At 29.3% G+C, this 23,381-nt stretch overlaps 1 protein-coding gene across 1 annotated transcript in view; it reads left to right on the top strand.

Moving 5' to 3' along the window:
• The window catches only part of LOC132949084 (matrix metalloproteinase-2-like), a 46,331-nt gene that overhangs the window by 6,278 nt on the left and 16,672 nt on the right, over positions 1-23,381 (top strand). Inside the window, exon 2 of the mRNA XM_061019859.1 lies at positions 2,672-2,880. Within this exon, the coding sequence (XP_060875842.1) occupies positions 2,719-2,880 (162 nt within the window). The 5' untranslated portion in view covers positions 2,672-2,718. The remainder of the gene's footprint in view (positions 1-2,671; positions 2,881-23,381) is intronic.

Genomic DNA, 23,381 nt, shown 5'->3' with positions numbered 1-23,381 from the left:
ATATTATGTCTTATTTTTAACCAAATATCAGAACCTAATTTCAATAAAATTGCAATATACATGTTTTGGACAACTCCTCCCCCCCTGAAATACATTTCTGGTTACGGCCTTGGGTAGTAGGTACATAAGATTTGAAGTATAGTTGTTTAATTTTTGTCTTTTGGTCAACATAATAATATTGTCTTTACTACAGTTCACCGGATACCCCGTATAATATAATACACGGTACAGGTCATTATCTCGACAATGAACAGTAGTTCTAGCACTAAAAAAAAAAACGTTTATGACGTGCTTTATTATGCCCTCGTAAAATTGATAAATAACACTATACTTTATATTATATGACTAATAATAAAAATATATAATAAACACCAAAAATGTACAAATTCTTTTTTTTAATGTATGTATTTATTTTTATTTTAAAATAGTTTTAGTGTTGTACTATTATTTTCAAATCACTTGAGAGTCGATATAATCAATTTCATTTATATTGTGAACAAATGTATGTATACTGTTGTTGTCAAAGAATTATTTAAATGCCTATCCACAATAATTGAATAGCGCCACTGACTAGACACTATAGATAGGTTGTAATTTAAAATAATAAAATATATGTTATTTAAATTGTACACGTGATAATTAAAAATTGAAATTTCTTTTATTGATGTACTATTTATTCATAATTCATCAAACGCATTTAAATTTAAAAGAAAAAGTCAAATTCAACATTAAATTTAGTATCACAAACTAAAGTATCATAGTGTCAAATATCAATGAACAATACAATACATGTAGGTATACTGTATACTGTATTTAGCTATACAAATAATTAACACTATACATTATTGTTAGAGTTTTCATCGCCGGGATGCCTGTATGTGAAAAGTTTTTATGTAGGTGCAGTTTTTTGTCCTCTTAAATGGCTTCAATGAAATTTACTATTTTATTATTGAACAATAAAAGTACAATAAGGTTTAATCAGTCAAACTTGGCTATAGTGCGAATAGTGATATCGAAATAGTTATAGACATCATTAACTTATTATAAATATTATAACTCATTATTATAATTATTCTTCGTCGTGTATCCACTATTCGACTATCAATATGATATCAGTTTATTATGGTTAATTATTATTAAACCGTCTAAAATATTGGTCCACTAATATTTTTATAAAAAATGATTTCTATTAAAAAAACTAATGTATCATATGGCAAAACGAACAATATAAACATCTACGGTCTACAAAAGAATAATTTAAGGGTATACTGACAACATATATTTGATAAAATCTTGCGTAATAAAAAAATTGCATGATGGACAAAAAAATGTTGTTACTATAAAATATATCGCAAATAACAATATAATTATATAGTTCATTAGTACAATATATTATACAACTTGAATCATCCAAGTATAATTAATATTTAATAGTTAGTATAGAATAATATATAATAATTATTATTATTATTAATATTAAAGTATACAAATGTTATAACTTATAGGATTAGTCTAGTCATATTATTATAGTTGTATTTTTGCTATATTTTATAGATACTAACGAAATTTTGTCCATGTGATATTTTACTGGTGATATTATTTTTTTTGTGGTATATTGGTATCGCGATATTTGGTAAGTGATTCACAATTGAGTTATATTGTTATAATCTAGTTTGATTCTTATTTCTTGTATCGTAAACCAAGGCAATATCATGTAAAATACAATAATTTTTAAAAATCTTTTAAGAACAAATACTGATAATCATAGAACAATTTAAAATAATATGATATTACGATTAACTGGTTATTGTAAATACCTAATACAATATAATAAACATGGCAATCTATTTAACGTAAGACACTCATTATTTCGGTAAAAACTAACGTTTTTGAAAATATTAGTATATTACTTTTACATTAGTTTAAGTCGTTACAAAACAAAATTTTTTTCTATTTCATCGTTTTACTTTTTAAGTTTTTTACTTTTGAATGACAAAATAGCATAAAATGTTTTATTATTTATCATATACCGAAACACAATATTATTAGGAAAATTTCGATCTAAAAACATCAAATTTTAGGCCTATTTTCAATAGGTTCAAAGTTTTTTTCAAGTTACTTAAAATCGATTTTGAGAATCCATTTGAGTTCTCAAAAATATTACTAGGATTGACAGTTGAGACCCATTCAGGGTATTTTCTAGTCGGATTTAAAATGTACAGTGTTGCCAATTTCTGATGGTATAACGAGCTTGCAGATATTATTATTAGTTTTTTTTTTTATCAATTTTTGTGTAAATCGTCAAAACTGTTTCCAAGTAAACCCATGGAAAATCCCAGTGGCGTACGGTAGTAAACTAGTGAGAGCCCAAAAAAGGTTGGTTAACCTGTCAAAGGTACTATATAGAAGGTGGCCTATTTAAAAACTGCTAGTCCAAAATTGGTTATTGTATTCAATATATTCTGTACTTCAAAAAAATGCTGCTTAGGAACAAGGCATTAAAATTGCATGTTGTCAATAATCCGGTATACTTACCTAAATTAAAATAATAAAACTATTGCATTATAAGTTATTTTAGCACCCAATATAATATAATATAATATTTGTATGTATTCAATGTGTTGCGTATTATTTTAGTTTTTTTTAATTCCGTTCGTGTTGTGTTTTGTAGCAAGTGTTATATCAGACATAAATGACTGTTGGGTGGCGTATGATAACATGCTAACGGCCCGAATATTCGTCGAGCCTATGCCGTTCAAATTGCTGGTTGTCCGATGGTTCCTTTTGGCCATTAGCGTGCAAACCGTTTTTTCAAGACCCATTCAAGAATCCAACAATACAAGTCGACGGGCCCGATCAACGCCAATCTACGAGGATGTGGTACGTGAATAAATCAAATTATTATAATTAATTCAACACCATATTATTATTATTATTATTTAACTTTAACCACCGAACTTTAACTGGTGTTAACAAGTAAATGATATATTATATAAAGCCTGGTTCACAGCTGCTATAGATGTATACGTCGTGTTAATAAAATCACATTCTGATTGGACAATACTTTTTTGGTGTCGTGCAATAACCAAGTTACAACCGAGTATACCATGGATTTACTATAGAACTCGACATTTAAACCAATATGGTAACGAGTTGTAACCATTGTTACCACGCCCAAGCACGGCACAATGCTCGACGTAGCTGTGAATCCGGTTTAAGTGTATAGGTTTGTATGGTTAATAGATACATGGTAAAATACGATAGTGTAATATTATTCAGTAGGTATGTTGAAACAACAATTTTTGGTAAAATATCAAATTTTAATAGAGGTATCATTTTTAAACTTTAGAAATTATAATAATTTAACTCAAGATAGTGTATTTGGAGAAAAATCATTAATTTGTATTTATTTTACTGGAAAGTTATGTCAAATTCGTAATATATGTTAGTAAACATATTTGTTTGTTACTAATAAAGATTTTCTTAAACTATGACATTTAATTTGTGAGTAATAACCATATTGGTTTGATTGGTTTTAGCTTTTAAAGTGTAAGGACCAAATTTAGTTATATGACATTATTATAAAACGAAATTGCGTATTCATAAATCTAATAAACATTCCAAATTTCTAATAGTGGTTTCGATACATGATTGAGTATTTTAATTTATTATTATTTTAATTACTAATACAGTACCTAATACATACTATAGGAAATATATGTTATCATTGTTAGTATGTATGTTAATGAACTATTTTTTCAAAACATTTTGATTGCATTTTTATGTAATATTTCTTTTAGGATGTTTATAGTATTATAGTTTAAACTTTAGCTCCTTAATAGATGTACATCGACTATTAGATTCATGGTAACCGGTAGGTATAGAGGGCATCGAACCGTCGAAATCGGGGAATCATGCGAGATACAATGTTTACAGAATCACTTTACATCCAAAACATCCTCCTTATTATTATAAATACACATTATATATAGGTACTAATAATAGGTATATGTATTATATATTATATAAATATATAATATTATGTGCCTATAATGTACACTGTGTAGGATATATTTATGATCAATTATAAAACCAATTGAAGTATTTAAAAACGTATAAGGATAATTATATAATATTATCTATTATTAACTTTATTAAAGTTAGTTAGCAAAAATATTTAACCATCTATTTGTGTTTTAACAACCAATACCTAATAGTCTATAAAGTCTGCACTTCTACTATAAGGTTATAACATCGATTTACGAAATATAGGTATAAGTAAAAATTTTAATATATTTATAGGCGCGTGTAACTATATAATGTGTACATTAACGAAGAACATCACACAGAATATAAAATGTATTCTAATAATATGTGCAATTTACGAAAACTACTAAAACTTATTTCTATAATATTGCGTAGCCGTGGTAATAAATAATAGTATAATGATATCGTCAGATTAACTGAACTGATATTTTCAGTAATATTTTTGTAGCGATCTATTCGTTCGGAAAAATCAAAAGGGGTAATTTTGTTAATTTTTCATAAACCGTACTTTACGATGTTTCAATTTCTATTAGTGAGTTATACAATACACTATTGAGTAAAGAAATACGTATATATTACCAAGTACCAACAGAAACGATCGGCGGGATGATATAGTTATTAATTATTATAATATTATTATGGTCATCGAACACCGGAACACCAATCTATATTATAAACTGAAATTCGACGAATAACAGTAAATAATTATTAAATAAAAACGCGGTGGTCGTTATAGTTAAGGGAACATGCGTTCGTGGATGTTCCGCAATGTGGATCGGCGGCGGCGGCCACGTAGGCGTTTGACGCCAAAAGATACGTCTTGCTGATGACGGCTGCACTGTTCCGGTTCCAGTGTCAGCCAGAGCGTCCGTTGGGCATCTGTTCGGCAGACGGCGGCCACGAGGAGATTTAGTCGAGTTATGCGGCGAACAGTCGGTGCTCGACGACGACGACTCTCGGCGGACAGGAAAATACCGCGCGCGCGCTGCGAGATCTGCATGCAGTCTACTGATACTGAGCTAGACTGCTGCTATACTTCCGCCCTTTCGGTGTAGGACGGTTTTTATTTAATATCAGCTACTGTTCAACCGCACGCGTCAACCGCTCTGTATAGACAAGCAGTTACATATTTTGCTAAAATAGTCGTATTTTATATGCCATTGGGTATATGCGTGTCTTATGTCGCTATAGGGCCACGTGGGTTCTAGAACCTTACTGGATTTCATCAATTATGAATTAATGGCGATTCGGGGGCAACTTTCCGGACAAAGCTGGACAAGTTAGTCACTTTTTTAAAGTTAAGTTACTTTAATATAAAAAGTCACTAATTTATAATATAATTACGTTTCTGAAATTTACCAAATTTCTAACTTAGTTTGATAGAAGTTAGTTTGGTAAAAATAATAACTTCAGTTAGAAGTTGAAAATTAGTTTTTTTTTAGTTAAAAATATAAATTTAAAAAACATTTGTGTGAATATAATGCATTACAACAATGTAATGCATTATATAAATTAATTTAAATTTTTTAATATTATTTAATAATAATTATACAAATATTATTATTATTAAGTAACAGTAATAGAATAAAAGAAAAATATATATCTCAAAAATTTTGATTATATTATAATTTTGGTTTTTTTTTCGTATACCGACAAAGTACTAAACATATGTTTTCCTAAGGACACTTCAATACTTGTTACTTAGAAATATTATGAGAATAATGAGAGATTTATTTTTAAATAATAATAAATAATATGACTATAGATTGTGATTGCACAATACATCAAATTAATGTTATCAAAATTAAAAAATGAATAGGTACTCTGCAGCCTGCAGGTTAGGTTAGTTTTACTGTATAAAAAACGTGGAAGCTGGAAGTACAAGTATAATTTGTATTGTTATTACATACTATTATGATTACGAATTACGACAGTATATTATTCTATTATCGTGGAGTCAAGCTGAGGAAGGAATAATATTATTGTACTCGAGGTCACTCTACAAACGCTTTATGTATCATCGTTGCTAATGGTCTTATGGGTAAACACAACTCATCATAAATCTGAACATCAAAAGTCCGAACGCAGGTGCACAATTTGAGAAAGTCTATTGTGAGTCATCTATGACCTGTATGAATGGTTTTTTAAAAATACTAGGATAGGACGGATATGTGTAACATTTGGGTTCCGTCTGTATGCAATAATGTGTTTATTACTGTTTAATACAATGTGTGTTGTGTAATATACTTATGGAGTATGACAGTTCTTATGGAAGTAGCCAGTATAGACTATAATATAAAGGTATATCGTATATATTATATTATAATGTGCTCGTATACACCTATAAATATTATATAGGTACTATCCATCATTCAAACCGACCGACCAGACTACGGCTGATATTTATATAAATTATTTTTTTGATAGCGTACATCACGCGAGCTGAGATCGATGACGTCTAGGGAAAATGTTAATTAATAATAATAATCCTGCACCCAGGACACCGCCTCTATTTAGTAACACATGGCGTTCTACAGCCCCAAAAATAATACAATATAATATATATTATACGCAAGTATTCGTGAAACGTAAACCTGTATAGGGTAGATACTCTGTACGTGTAGTATTAATATACCATTTTATAAATAGAGGTGTGCCGCGTGACCGTACGTTGCGGTAGGTTATACGATATAGTACATACGTATTGCACCGTATAGAAACGATTGTTATAACTCACTGAGTACTGACGATAAGTTCTAAACAATATAAGGTATAATATGTATAATAGTTTTTTATAGGGTGTGTCACTGCACTGCTGCAGTGGTAACAGAAAAACCATAAAATATTATAATTTATAATGTTATACATTTAATAAAACCTGTGCTATTAGTTAGTCCAAAGACTGTTTTTATTTTAAAAAACGAATCGAGGAAAATAAATGGTCTTGAAAAAATCCCATAAATTTGGTGAATTTAAATTATCTAGTTATAACTACTCGTCCGCACGTCGTGGTCGTTACCTTTATATCTAAATGCTTAAAACCAAGTTTCTATTTATATTTTGATTTATTATGTCTGGTCTACAATAGTATACAAAAAAGTATAATACTTATAGCTGATCTCCCGTTTTCTACATATACTTTACACTGTGACACCGGACTACCCTGTAGTTTAATTAATTGTGATTAATGAGTAATTCAGTATTGATTTGTTATAACTAATAAGTAATAATATTAAACGATGTTTATATAGTCACGTATTTATACATTTTTAAATATGGTCTACGGACTATTATTAAATTTTGATTAATATAATATAATATTATGTATGCATAAAGCTAAATATATAATATGAAAATCGTACTATTTTCATCAAAATAATACAAATCGTGACATTACTGACTAAAACTCTATTAAATTTGGACGTTGCGAAAAAAAACATGTAGCTGAATACAAACCCTAGTCCTGCTTAGTGCTTATGAATTACCTACGACGATAGTGTGCTGTAGCCCGTATCCCTATTTTCAATTAACGACGTCTAACAACAAATAAAATTTGTTAAGTTTTACACCTTTACTTTCTCACTGTATTAGTAAATTACAACCATTATCTAAATAAGTTATTAATGTAGGTAACTTATAACTTATAAGTATCTACATTCAACATGTGTGTGTTTGATTTGAATAAATGTACAAATTTAATATATCACAAATCTTGCTGTTTTTTTTTGTGTTTTTTGTAATAATTGATTTTTTCATAGAAATTATTAAACTATATTATTTTAATACAATTATAATAAGTAATAACCATTCAAATTTAAATCTTATAAAAACTAAAACGAAATATTATAAACAAAATATAATATATAAATATACACATTTAAGATTTAACCGCAGTCTTATGTAATTATGAAACTGTTTATATAATTTTAAATTTGTTTTTAACATTTTTAAAATTGTATCGTTAGTGGCTATAGTTACAACAATTATAATTTAACTTCATTTAACATATTATTGTCTACTAGCTCTTTGAAAAAAAATATTATATTTAACAATATATTTCCTTGTTATACAAGAAACACTTAAATGGTTTTAATTGAATTAAGAAAATAATTTAATTAGATTTTGATTGGCGTAGTATAAATACCGGGGACCAATAAATCAACTCTAATACTAAATAACATCCGTCGTTTTGTATAAAAATGGGTAACGACACTAATATATTATATAGAATTCACTGCGTTTATATGAAGCCGTTAAAACGGTTTAGTCGAATATACGTTCCAAAACGTTTAGATGCATAAAATATTTTATGACACTTAATCAATTTTGGCTTTTAAATGTTGCACATAACTATATACTTGGATACATTTTTTTCATTATTTTAAAATATTGTAAAACGTAATTGTATCAAAACATTTAAACGCTATTAGTATTTACGTATTACGTACAGGTAACACCTATTTGATAGATATTATTTTAATTATCGTGACTAACATGTCCAGTAAAATGTACAGTGGTGTATATATGGGGTGAGGGGTTAGGGGTTCAACCCTCCCCCAGTTCCCTCCGGAAAATAAAAGTATGCGTGTATGTACTATGTAGAATTATTATTATTATATATCCCATCCCGAAACCCTACTAGGATTCCTACCCCCCCCCCCCCCCTAAATTAAATCTATAAACATTCGAAATTCTGAATAGAGCAAAGAAATATTATTTTATAATATGGTGGTATAATGCACATTTTGTTATTTAGTCTACTAACATTTTTTTAGACTAAAATACTGCTCTACAGATCTACAATCTTCATTATTCGTGTTGCTTTTTTCATATTATTACAGTTTTAAATAACTAGCTGAATTACCCGGCGTTGCCCGGAGAAAAAATTCTGATTGTTCAACTCCTTTTGGGTGTAAAACACTGCGGAAGCAATGTCTTTTTAAGTGTAAATTATATTATATGACGTATAGTCATCCCGACCGGCGTCCGTGAGATTCGCTTGTGGTTATGCGGGCAGTATATTATCAGGAAGGCAATATACCTGTGGTAGATCGCGTTTGGACCCCGTTTGGTTTGTACAGTGTATAGTGTAACTAAAGTATCAAATTTATACCAAGTTTGTCGTTTTTAATTAAAATTCAACCTACGGCGGATTAATTCAATTTATAACAAAATCCTAACCTAACATAACCGTACTAAAATCCGATGAATAAAAACCAAACATTCGCGTGTGTATAGATAAAAAATAAGAATAAAACAATGCAAAACATTGGTCCACCGAACCCATCGGCCATGGTTCGAACTTTAGACATTCTGTGCTATAAAATACATAGAAGTGCCACTGCGCCAACAGGCTAATCACAATAATAATAATTATTATTATTAAAACCAATAACAACCATTTATAAGCAACAATTTCCATCGTAAATTTCAAAATCCCTGTTTGAACACTTCCCCGGGTTGGACCTCTAATTTACATTTTTTTAAGTAGCTCATCTTCTTCTCAAAGGTGTAATCTATATCTCTGTACCAAATTTCATCGCAATCGGATGAACGATTTAGGAATGCATAAAGGACAGACAGAAAATATTAATTTTTATCTATATAGATTTTACGAATTTTTGACATGTTTTTATACCGTATTATTTAATTAATTGATGGTGTTTGCAATTAGTTACAGAATTGTTAAGTAAAACGACTTTCCTTAGAATTCTCGTTATAATAAATAATAGGTACATATTGTCAATAGCATGTGTAACATGTCATGTGATATTGATTAGGTACTTAATATGATTCAAAAGTTAAAAACGAAAATAATATCGTTAAGATAGTTTACGATAATATGTTTTTATATACCTACTTGAGATTATTGGGAGAATACCTAATTAATTTAAACTCAATAAAATATTTTGATATTTCATAGATTTGAATATTATTTTTGTAAACATTTTAAATAACGAGCAGCTGAAGAAATATATTTTGTTTTCATTTTGTTGGAGTGTGGGTATCGCGTTATGTCAACACGTGTGTCACTGTTACGAGAGAAAGGACGAGACTCAGTTTTTAGAATCTCACGATATTGAATTATGAGTGGTAAATAAGAGGTAGGTATCCCGCTGCCGACTATTTTTGATTTAGTTGACTGTCTTTTATTGGATAACGACAGATACGGTTATCGATTTTTTGTATTGTATATAGGTATGCTGTTTTTACTCTTATGATGCTTGTGATTGTTGAACGATCGAGGAGTTTTTTTTACTCGCATTCTTTTTATCCAACGAAGAAAATAACAAGACAATTACTGGAAGCAGTGCATAGTATTTCTACACAGACCTTGTTTTTCTATATACGGTGGAATAATAGGTATACAAAGGAGTAAAAGACAGGACATTTGAAATAATATAAACAGTAAACACCAATTGTCAACAGTTTCCTCGCCGCTAGTCATATATAGGTACGGTAGTAATAGTATATATACGCTTTAACGCGTAATGCTTACACATAACTCAGTACCTACCTACCTATATATAATCATATATATATATATATATATATATTATATATTTTTAAAAGTCAAGGAAGGATAAAAAATATTGAAAAAACCTCAACAAGTGCACTAACACGGAAGCGATTGTTTATATTTGCTTTTAAATTTAAAACAATGATACATATAATATTCTATTATTGAGACTATCTAATATAGTGCACAACACCCGTCTAATCTGTGTCATGTCAGGATTTTTTGACTGTTAGGTTAAAAATTAAAACGGTTCTAAGAATTATTAGTTCAATGTTTCCGGTATAGACATCGTCGTGTGTCGATCAGACATTTAATCAATTTAATATTCAAATACACGTGATATAATAATATGTATATTGTATCTTACAATCTCTTATTGTATTCCTATTTCCTATATCTTATATTATGTTTGTAAAATATAAATATTTAATTATAATATGACCCAATAAGTTACATTTTATTATGCATTTCTCTTGAACATATTAGCATTAATATTTAACTATACCTACATTAAAATTATAACAGTCGACACTCGACATAACAAATATTAATGTACAATAAATGTATTTTTCAACTATCAGAACATTATGACATTTTAGCTTTTTCATTTACTCGCCAATCGTCGAAGAACATTGTTACGAAATAAAGCTATATACCTACTGTTCATATATTTTATAAAGGAATAAAATCAATTTTAATAGTAATGAAAATATCACTTTTATCGTTTATATTTTATTCATTTGTATAAATATGTCGGCCTGACACTGGCTATACGCCTATACTGCAACTAAATTATTTGACCTTTTACAGCTTTTAGAACCACATAATAATAAGAAACGCCTTCTGTCATTTTTACCTTTAAACTTTTCCACTTAACCTTATCTAGTCCAAAATATATTATGATGAACATTATTTTGTAGTATTTATTAAGTATACGATTCGAAACATATTATGTTTTTAAATATTGTATATTATAAGTTAAAAGTGTTTTACAGTATCTTCTCGGATTTAATACCTGATAATATCTACAGAGTTAAACCATTATTCGATCTTGATTTTGGTACCACATTTCTCTATTGTAACTCATCATTATAGGTACTCTTGTTATAATTACAACTACAACTATATTATCTCAAAACACAAATTAATTGACAAATATTTCATCAATATTCCAATTATCCCAAACTTAATAATCTTATGACAGTAATGGCAGCTGTATGGCTATATAATATATCACTGGTTGGTTACCCAACAAAATAAAATTATTTTAACCTATATAGCTATAATATAGGTACCCATTAAACATAATGTTGACGGAGTATTTTTATTTCTCAAGTTCCAGAATATATTATATTATACTACCTATACTACTCGTTTATTTATTACTCCTCGAAGCCCGTTGAAGTGTGTAATACGAAGCTTTTCACTGAACGACCACCACTGGGATAAATAAATTGACACGGCGTATGTGAACATGTAAATATGCTATCTATAGTAAGTCAACACCGCAGAACTACAATAATAATCGCTAAACGGGACGTCATTTCCGCAGTTGAATTCTGTACAATATTTTATCGTTCCATTTACATTATATAATATCATCCGTTGTGTGTGATATACTGATATTGAATGTTATAGGAAAAAGTTTTCGGTTTATGATTATTATTTATTGTGTATTATTATATACTTCGAGTGGTCTCCGAAAGTATATATAATATATTGTATACGAGTGTGTAATGTGCATTGGCTCTTGATTATTGGGTCATTCAGATATTAAATCTAAGACCAAGTGCCCACTATCGCCTATATTGGCTCATACGTAATTATCTATGTGTATGTACATTAAGAAAAGAATGTGTCAGTGTCCTATTATGTATTAGTCACTTCTTAGTTCTTAAACAAAGGCCGATATCACCTATTATATTTGCTCCAGAACTCTGAACTGTATCTCGAAACTCGCACCGAAACAAAATTAATTTTTAGCCAGGCAGGATTTTATGTTTTCTCACAATCTACGTCTTGTGATGTATGATGCTGTGTTCAAATAGAGACAAAACAATGTATGCGTTTTCGATAATAATTTCAATGTCCCATCTGTGGTTACAAAAACGTGTTTAATTTGGTTTACTATTTGGCTCAGTATCAGAATATAGAATCTAATATTAATGTATACAAATATGGAACGTCACTGATTATTATTCGTTTCCGAATTTCCTACACAACCATATTATCATTAGTTTTCTGTACTTGCATAATGTTGCAAATAAAATATGTAAATCCGTAACGTGTATAGTGTATATTATTATGTTCGATAGAACACCATATACGTATGTACAACTCACCAGTACCTACGTTTCACACGACCACGACAAGAGAATATTACGTTTTTTCGATTAAAAAATGTCGTTACAGCCACGCGGAAATCTATTGTAAGTTCGTATAAGTAAATATTATACGCGGAAATGAACGCTGAGAATCGTATTTGCGAGAATTTCCTGACAGATTTCCTTCGACTTCATGCGCGACACACGTGTCATGTTTGGTAATATAGCGGCACCACGTCGTTCAAGAAGTTATACCTTTAAATATCAGTACATCAGTATACATTTCTCCCTAGTTTTAATAACTAATTAGAGGCCCTATGTATTTGAAAAGTATGTATCTATTTCTATATAATATGGTCTGTGTGCGTGTATATATACATGCTATCTAAATCGTTAAAACAGTTTATAGTTTAAGCACCGAATAATCGATCAAAAACTATAAATTATAACCATTAAAATATTATCCCAAATGTATGCACTATTAAACTCTAATGAAATTATTAATCAATATGTATTGTAAAACTGTTGAAGACTAATAACATTAAAATCGCCTCGATTCTCTCTTTTTTAACTTGATGATATAAATTAAACGGTTGAAAATAAAAAAGTTTATGTTTTTCATAAGCAAAACCATATTATATTTAAACGCTTTTTAAAGTTATTATATACAAATATAATTTTCCTAAATTAATAATGAAATATATCGTATCAGTGAACGGCTATATATATACAATATATACATGCTACACATTATTTATGATATGTTGTATTAAATTATAACTATTTTAGTATTTTATTTATTTATTTATTATACAAATCAAAGATCAAAGTTGGCCATTTCTCTCCGAAATTATTTTTAATTTAGACGAATGATATTTTTTTGCTGAAATGTTTTTTTTTTATCGAATTTAACTGGCCGAAATAAATACATTTTTACATATCTTTACAATATTTGATATTTTGCAAACTTTTTTTGACTGGTTTATACTATTCAAGCCACATGGCATATTATATACTAAATATGACGTAAAACATAATAATGTATTCGAGTATTATAAGTGCAGTAAAACCTCGTTAGCACATCCCGCATGAAACTTGATACCGAATTAGAATATATTTTACGCACGTATTGTAATTTGTAACATTTGTAACCGGTCCCTCGGTAAATAATTATCGTAATGCACATATTATATTATGTTATATACTTACTTCAACTTCATTATTGTGTAAAATTAACACGCGATCCAGTAAGACACGTCAATTTTTCCATCGTCCCCCCGAAACGCGCGTCGCTTCACACTTTCACGGTATACTGCCTTCTAACTCCCACGATAATGTTGGAACCCAAGTTAAAAATGGTTCTGCGTTATATCAAAGAGCCAAAATGTATTACATTGACTCGACGACATATGTAAAACCAAATAAATAACATTGTGTCCTACAAATAGTATGTAAGCAATTCAAAATCTTATCGTAACGCAATGACAACACGTCATGATAAAATTAGAACTCGAGCATAACATTCAGTATTTTGAATATTATTACTGTTAAAAAAGGTCACAAGATAGTATAATATCTTACACCCAAGTCCAAGGAAATGCTGAGTAGGTTCTAGAATTTTTTAAGAAAAAATACAACATACTTTTTCTAAAATTATTATTAATATATATTTTTATATTTTTTGTTGTTGCCAAATGCCGAGACTATTGTTTCTCCAATTTCAATTGAATGTATTGACTTATATTCAGATTACCTTACAATAATTTTGCTGTATACAAATTTATATATATAATAATATATATGCACAAAATTATTGAAGCGCGTTTTATGAATATTGTGTGTAATTAGACGGTGCCAAATGTGTTTGTCTCTATCATTGGATAAACTTTATCTTAATATGAGTTAATAGGTCAAAAAATAATTCGTAACAATTGTCCTTAAATATAACCCCAATTAGAATATTGATAATAAATAACAGTTAATACTATCTGACGCATTGGAATATTGAAAATATGTGACCAATTTGGTGGAATCCCATTTACGCTAAAATAAAGATAAACACGACAAATTAAAACGAAATAAATTTTAAGTGACTGTTTAGAAGATTGTGAATTTCTGGTACTATAGAAATATTTGTATTTGTATCATCGTATGTGTGTACATTTCGTAATTATAATTATTGCGTTTGTACCACATATAAACGTGTGTTGTATGTAAGTATACAAATATTAGAATTTAAAAGTTATATAATGTATGTTTCATTTATATAATATCACATTTATCATTTATCATTATACATTTATAAACACGCAAATGATTGCAGCTGAACATCCGGAAATTATTGTCATAATCACTTGTGTTCAGTTACGTACATTGACCCACCTCAATTAGACGGACATTTATTTATCGAAAATACTATGGAATAGATTATTATAATATATAACTGTATTAAACTAAACCAATATAATTTTTGTAACTTGAAGCTCTAATTTATACATATACATATTATAAATCTGTCATTTCTAAATGTGAAAGATTAAAAAAAAGTCAATTATATGTATAATTTAAAATATATTTTTGAATAAGCATAAAGAATGGCATATGACGGTATTTAAAAACATTCCCGAACTGGTGACGTACCATTTTCAGAGCTGATCAATATAAGATGTGATGAATGATGATAATTTATTGATAGTATATCATCGTTTTAAACTTTGCTAATTGGTTTCAAAAATAAATAGTTGATTTAAGAGTCATTAGATGCATTCTATATTTATATGTGTCAATTATGTTGCATTTGAAATGATTATAATTATTTGTTACATTGTAATGGTAATCGGTATCAATTATTAAATTATAATTTATAGTATTTTGATAGCAAATTATCGACATTTGACAACGGTATACATTAGGTATTAGAAAGTATAGCTTTAGTAATTAGTCTATAACTAAGTAGCGACCAGGTTGTTTTTAGCTTATATTATTGTATACTCTACGTATATAAAACTAAAATAGTCTGCCATTGTAATGGATCATGGTACAATTTCCTTTTTTTTAAATTCATTTTCCACGTTAAAATATTCTAGACACTTATAATATTTAGTTAATATTTTATATTAATAATAATGACAACAGCCCTGTATATTAATCTCTTATCTATAGAACGTGTTAACGTGTTTGGACCGGATGTATAATGAATCAGTAGGTACGTAATAATTTTATGTACAGGCTTCTCGAGGGTCAAGGAAAAACTGCTGCGCCTTTAGATTGATATGAATTATATGTATAATGTTATTAGGTACCTATCACAAATGTATATACCTACTACGAGAAATGCATTTTTTTCACACAATTTTTAGTGCATTTAACTGAATAAATTTTAAAATATTTCAGTTGGGGGATTGCAGTATAACGATAGTAAATATTTACAAGTAACTAACTACGTATAAACGGATTTCCCAGGTGCCTATTCCAAAAAGAAATCTTTTTCCGTTCTTGAACACCATAAAATTTATAAGATGGTTTTATCTAAATAATTTACCTCAGGTAATAATTGATATTTTTTTACACAATGCCTAAACAGGGTGTTCCGCATATTATGTAGGAATACTATTAATTATTATAATTTACAACTGTCGTGCATTTACTTTGTATTATAATGGATTTTCAAAGAATAACGAGTAATCAAAAAATTACTTTTTGAAGAAAAAGACCGCCTGGACTCATGTTTTATAATTTTTATCGTGTAGTGTTTTTGTTGTATTATAATTATCTACAACGAAGTGCGCACACATATGGTTGACGATTATTGTTGGTGTCTCATCCAAGTCTTGTATACAATAATATGGGCACCCCAAAAATGTTTTACACTTGTCGTCAGATGAAATGATTTAGGGGAGAACGTGGAAAAATATGGGATTTTTTAACACTCTGTCTACCACACTGCACAGCACATAAAATACAAAGACATAAAATATATGCACACATATAATAATGCCGCAGTGGGCGTTGTTCGTATACACACGCACGCACAAATACATATTGTCATATATACGTGTGTTTACAATAGCCACAATAGCCGTCACAATTACCTAGTATTATAATATTTATTATTATTATTATTATTATTATTATTTTGTTTAACCCTTGAAGTGCAAGTCTGCGCTCGGTTCCGGCGTCTAATGCGTGTTTATCGAACGTATATTATGCTGCACAATGTACAATATTACGTACCTATAGGTACTATTATAATACATAGACGCAAACACACACACACACACACACACACACACACACACACACACACATACATACATACATACATACATACACACACAAGCACTCGCGCACGCACACAGGGTGTTTCACTGCGTGTTTGTCCTCGTATACACGACAGGTGTACCGGCCCGGCGGCCCACCAACTGTAGATTAGATTACCTAACCTATATATAATGTCCTCTAAATCCTCTTCTAACAACTATTGAAAACTAGATACAATTTAATAAATTTACTTTTAAAGTATTAACAAAAATAATTGAAACAGTACCTTGTCCTACTTACACAATTTCGGCTTAGGGTTAGTTTTCGGAGCATTTCGATCGAGTTCGATCGCCAGTTTATACTCAATACTCAATACTTAATACTCAATACCACCTATATGCCTAATAAAAGAACAATGCCATGTTTCTATCAGTAAGACGTGCTTAAAACATTTTTGCTATACAACAAGGCATCAGACCTTCAAAACAGCAACTTTGATTTTTCCAAGACCATCCGACACGAAGGCCTCATCACTCCCCGTGGATCATGGATGAAATACAAACGTTGCATTATCATCACTACCTAAGAACAAAACTCTGCACAGCATATACAATTTTAATTACAATTTACAATTAATACTTGGTCACTTCCAAAACTATACTATGTTATCCACTGACATATCCAAAATAGAAACCGAAGTAGGAGCCGCGATGGTATGCAATAAAAACAAAGTAAAATGCTCAAAATTCTAGACTCCTGTTCAGTTTTTACCTAAAACTATTGCGATCTCCCATACTCTCGATAACTTCAGACCAAACAAAATAACCAACGCCATTATATTTAGCGACTCTCTTACTCTTACTCTTAGATACCAGCATCAAAATTGTCTATCAACCCAACAATATAGGTATAAATCTATAAAAATACAAAATTAAACCCAATACACAGACTGTCACCACGATTTGGATACCGGGTCATGACCTGCATGAAGGAATCCATGTAAGGAATAGGGATCCAAGGAAATAAACAAGCAGATACTTACGCCAAACATGCTATTACCTCCTACGCCTCACACTGTATATTCACATCCATTTACTCCGAGACATTAAATATTTTGATAACAATCATAGGTATCCTAAATCAATGGTAACACGTACCTACAGTTAATTCTTCACATCAAAAACACTTTCAAAAGCCTTAATCGTATTTGTTGTTGTGGCTTCAAAAAAATTTTTTTCAAAAAAATGTTGACTCCATAAATTTGATTTCTCTATATAAAAACGTAGGTATAACTGCCATTCACATAAAATAGCTATTACAATCTGTATGACGTGTACAAATTAGAAACATCTGGTTCAATGGCCACATGGGGTACTATGTGTACTGTACAAAATATACCTAGTAAATATACTCTACACGTATCATCGCAACAATAATAATGCGTCTGTCCCACCGGCAGCGATGACAGCTATATAGAGTCGTATTTATCCAAAAACTATGTTATTGGGCTTGAAACTGCAGTCATTACAACAACATTCGTTATAAAATAAAATATTATGTTTTTCGTATGGATTTTAATATACGCTCATCTAATTTTGTATATTTACAACCTATATTTAAGAATAATTATCATTGTTAGAATATACAGTTTTTTTTTTTTTTTATTATTTATTATTTAAAATACATTTACAATCTATACAGTTATTTGTACAATAATTAGATTTGATAAAGGAAAGAATATAAAATTAACGGCGAATAATAGGATTGGGAAGTTATCCATTGATAACACCCAGCCAAGAATATATAGTTAAGAATGTTTAGATATTAGAATTATCAAGACGAAATGTACCATAATATATTTTATAGGTAATATTATATAATTATATTTACAATTAGCTATTACTTCACTATTTTGTTTAGCTTTTGATGAGTAGTTTCCATCATATTAAAAACATAATAATAATTAATAACAAGCTTGCGTGATTATGTTAAGACTTTGACAAGAAGGATATTTTACTAGAATTTATTTTTTTTTTTTTTATTTTTATGTTTAGCTGTCTAAGTGAAATTTTTAAAACAAATATTATATTATATGATAGACCTATACGACCTACCTATGCAATATGGAATTTCTAAAATACCTATATTATATAGGTACAACTATAGTATTATCGTTACATGATACATCGCGTAGAGTATATAATATTAGTGACGGCTCCAATTTGATGGTTAAAAAGGCATACTATGTGTAGAGTGTAGCCGTGTAGTAGTGATACGATGTACTTATTTAAAGAACGTTTTACATATGTGAAGTCGATAGAATGGAGATCTAAGCTGCGATTGTGTTTATACATTAAACTCTGGTGAGTGTACTACGATTTCTTTAGTTAACCTACACCCCAGTACCTACCTATATTATATTTACGTATAAAATATAATATACGTATAGTAAATTTATTACAATATAGGTATTATACTATAAACGTGCGTTTTGTAATTTTACAGTCCCTGTGATTTTTCATATCCCCGCGATACTATATACATGGTTATTTTTGTTAACTATATTATAGTACACCCGCCTAATTCCCTCGGATACCACTGCTGCACATTACGACGAGATGAAATGAAATCGATTGTGCGGGGTGAATGAGGCACGTCTGACAGGCGCCATCGTGCATATAATATATTATATATATATATATAGAGAGAGAGAGAGACGCAGCCTGCGGGATTACGCGCAGACCATCATCTACATATTATAATATTGTAATTATTATTATGTTGTACATAATATAATATATTGGTAACAAGACTTTCCGCTGGAGATCAAAACGCAATCCATGTACTATGAAAATTATGGGTTAATAATTTTATATATATCATATTTCGACTTTTCTGAGCATAAAAATTCAAACCCTGGTCATGAACATACACCGAAAATACTGTATGCATATGAACGTGTGCATTTGTAAAGTATACACTATTTTTCTCCGGATACAGCAAGTGCGACGATTCTGTGTTTTTGTATTCGTAAGTTATAATTATATAAAGGTAAAATCTATATAACTATATTAGATAATAATAAATCTGCTGCACGTGGACACAATGTATCTATAGCTCGTTCTTTTTTCGATGTTAGGGGAATTGGTGAAAGTAAATTTGTTTTACTGGGTAAATTAAACACTCATTAACTTGAAAAGTATTAATATTTATAAAATATTTATTTTTTTTTATAATTTGAAATCATTACAAAACAACATTTCTTATGGTAAAAACTATTTGTTTGATTTTTTTATGTATCTTAGTTTTTTGAATGACTACATACATTTTAAGTTTTTTATTCTTTTAGGTCTAGTACATCAACAATTTTCAGGATATCTACCCCTGGCCTATATGTAAAATTACTCATCTAAACTCTTAACACTTTTTTCCTTTTATTTTTATATAAATAAATAAATGTTGTCTGTAAAAAATAATGACCCTATATTTTATATCACAATATGATATATGGACAACAGTAAATATAGATATTATAGATAATATTATTCAAATAGTATAACCGACAGTAAACAGAATAAACTAGATACTAGAAGTTTTGTTGTTATAACTTTATAAGTGCTTGTATCAGACAATAAATTATTTTTTTTTATATAAACATATTATTATGATGAATTCTTAATAACGTTATGTTTTTAAAAAATATTAATACTGCCATGTTGAAAAGTAAAGGTTATTATGAGTTATGATTAAACTGATATTATAACCAGTTTAATTGGCTTGTATTGTAATAATGCGATTGTTGAATATTATATTATGATATAGTAATTAGTGTTAAATAGATAAGTGGTAAAGTTTTGAAAATTGTTAAAAACTCGTCTATGCTATGATCTAAATAGAAAAAACACTATTTCATTTTATTTTATTATTAACCTACCTATTAAATTAAAATAATAAGCTTCAAACTATTTCCAGACAATGAGACGAACGTTATAATACGATATATAACTTATCATTAATTATTTTATACTGCATTGATTGATAAAACAGTATGAGGTACTTATACCTATAATAAACAAATATTATATAGTTATTAGGCTTGTTATTTTTTTTTCATTAATTATCAGTTAATACAATTCCATTAATATAATATTGTCACGTGATCTGTCAACGGAGTAGGTTCATGTTTCATATTATTATATGTTTCCGTCACTGTGCCCGGATAACGGTGTCGCGGATTTAAGCAATATATATTATATTATTATTGGTACCTAATCGCTTCTATATTATGTGAACCACGTCGCAAGAACCTATATACGACCTGTACGATGGCCGGGGCCGCGTGCCGCTGTAAAAACTACAGAGAATTATCGATGCCAAGTCTAAAAAAAACTTCGCCACCGCTGGACGACCCGAACTTTGACAAATACGCGCGCTACTCAGAGGCGCGTTGTATATGACATATTATATTATAGTATTATCATTTAAATGTTACAACGCAATCGTTTTTGTTGCCTACATTTTTTCTTAATCTTAAAAAAAGCCGGGTACGTTGGAATTACCACATAATATATCAGCTTATACCGGTATCCGCACCGTACCTTTAATTTTTAACCAAACCGATAGCTATAAAAAGGTAATTCCCCATCCTCGAATTGAAATTTGTATAGGTATTATATATTAGTATTTATGTCGGAAAATAATATTACAGTAGTCGCCGCATATATTGGGTTATAGTGAGACCGGGATATTTGAGTTTATTAACCGAATGATTCAATAAGGTGAAAGGTCCAAGAATAAAAACATAATATAATATACCTATATAATATGCAATATGCATTGTATAACAAAACAATTTAATTTACCTGTGTACCCTTAAATATTCATTATTATGTATATTTATTTATATATTTCAAACGTATATAATGTCATTCGTAAAGAGAAAATACGCATGACAATTTTATTTATGACTGTAAAAATGGAAAATGTTTGTTTTTTTTTTAAAAATGATGTTTTGTAAATAATGACTTCAAATGATGTAAAATGTATTAGGTATAGGTAGTTGTCAAAATATACGCGGTAAAATCGACTTAAAACTGAGGAAATATACCCTTAAAAAAATACATTGACCCATTAATCAGTGGGTATAGTGAATTCAATGTAGACAATTTTTTTCCTATGTTTGAGTATACCTACGTGCAAATCGGAACCAATGCGTTTGAGTCCAATTGGCGAATGAGTGCCAATAAGCGTCGACTGCTGTATTTTCATTTAGCTATATAGTCTCGGTCCGTAGTCGCGGTGGCGAAAAAACAAACGATATAATAATATATACGGTCATTAATCATTATATTATTGTAGTTAAATTATTATTGCCTCGGTATTAATTATTGTATACCGCTGTTGCACGCGAGAGCACATGGTCATCGCGATATACTATATATACATAGGACAGAGTAAATAACATTATTATATGGCCGGGCGTGACACTCACGATCTATATACACGCTGTCGCGTTATATATTATAGAAATATAAATTTATTATAAATCTCGCACGTATCGCGATCCTGCGATTCGGTGTAGGTACTTGTACTTAACTGACAAAATAATATACAATGATGTACGTACAGGTTATTAAACATAGTATACGAATAAGCATACTGATTACTGACTGCGGGCGTTTTAATATTATTATTATTATTATTATTATTATTACACTTTATAATATTGTCGCCGCTCACGCTTTTTTTCCCCGTCAGTCGTTTGTATAACATACCGGGCGCCTCTACCTATACATAATATGTTATTTTATTTTATAATATAATATAATAATTATAACTACCTACATGTATATATATATATATATATATATTATAATATTTATTTTGACCGGTGAGACGGACGGGGTGAAGGTTTTCGATTATATAAATTATATACATAGAATATACGCAGCGTAGCTATTGTGAATTATGCAAATTCGAATCTATATAGCGTCGATAGAGGATAGACACGCGTCGTGTCCGGAACACTGTTGCAACAGGAAGTGCATATTATACAACTATATGAGTTGGTGTGTGTATAATATTATACAACTATGAGTTAGTGTGTGTATAATATTATATACGCGTGCGCGTGTAATATAATTTATATTTTACATCGTACCTATATACATAGACGTATTTGTATTCGGAGAGGTCGAGTGCTTCCTTCGCCTCCGCCAACCCGACGACGC

Source organism: Metopolophium dirhodum, chromosome 7 (genome assembly GCF_019925205.1).
Source record: "Metopolophium dirhodum isolate CAU chromosome 7, ASM1992520v1, whole genome shotgun sequence".
Classification (NCBI taxonomy): domain Eukaryota; kingdom Metazoa; phylum Arthropoda; class Insecta; order Hemiptera; family Aphididae; genus Metopolophium; species Metopolophium dirhodum.
This window is presented reverse-complemented; position numbering and strand designations above follow the sequence as displayed.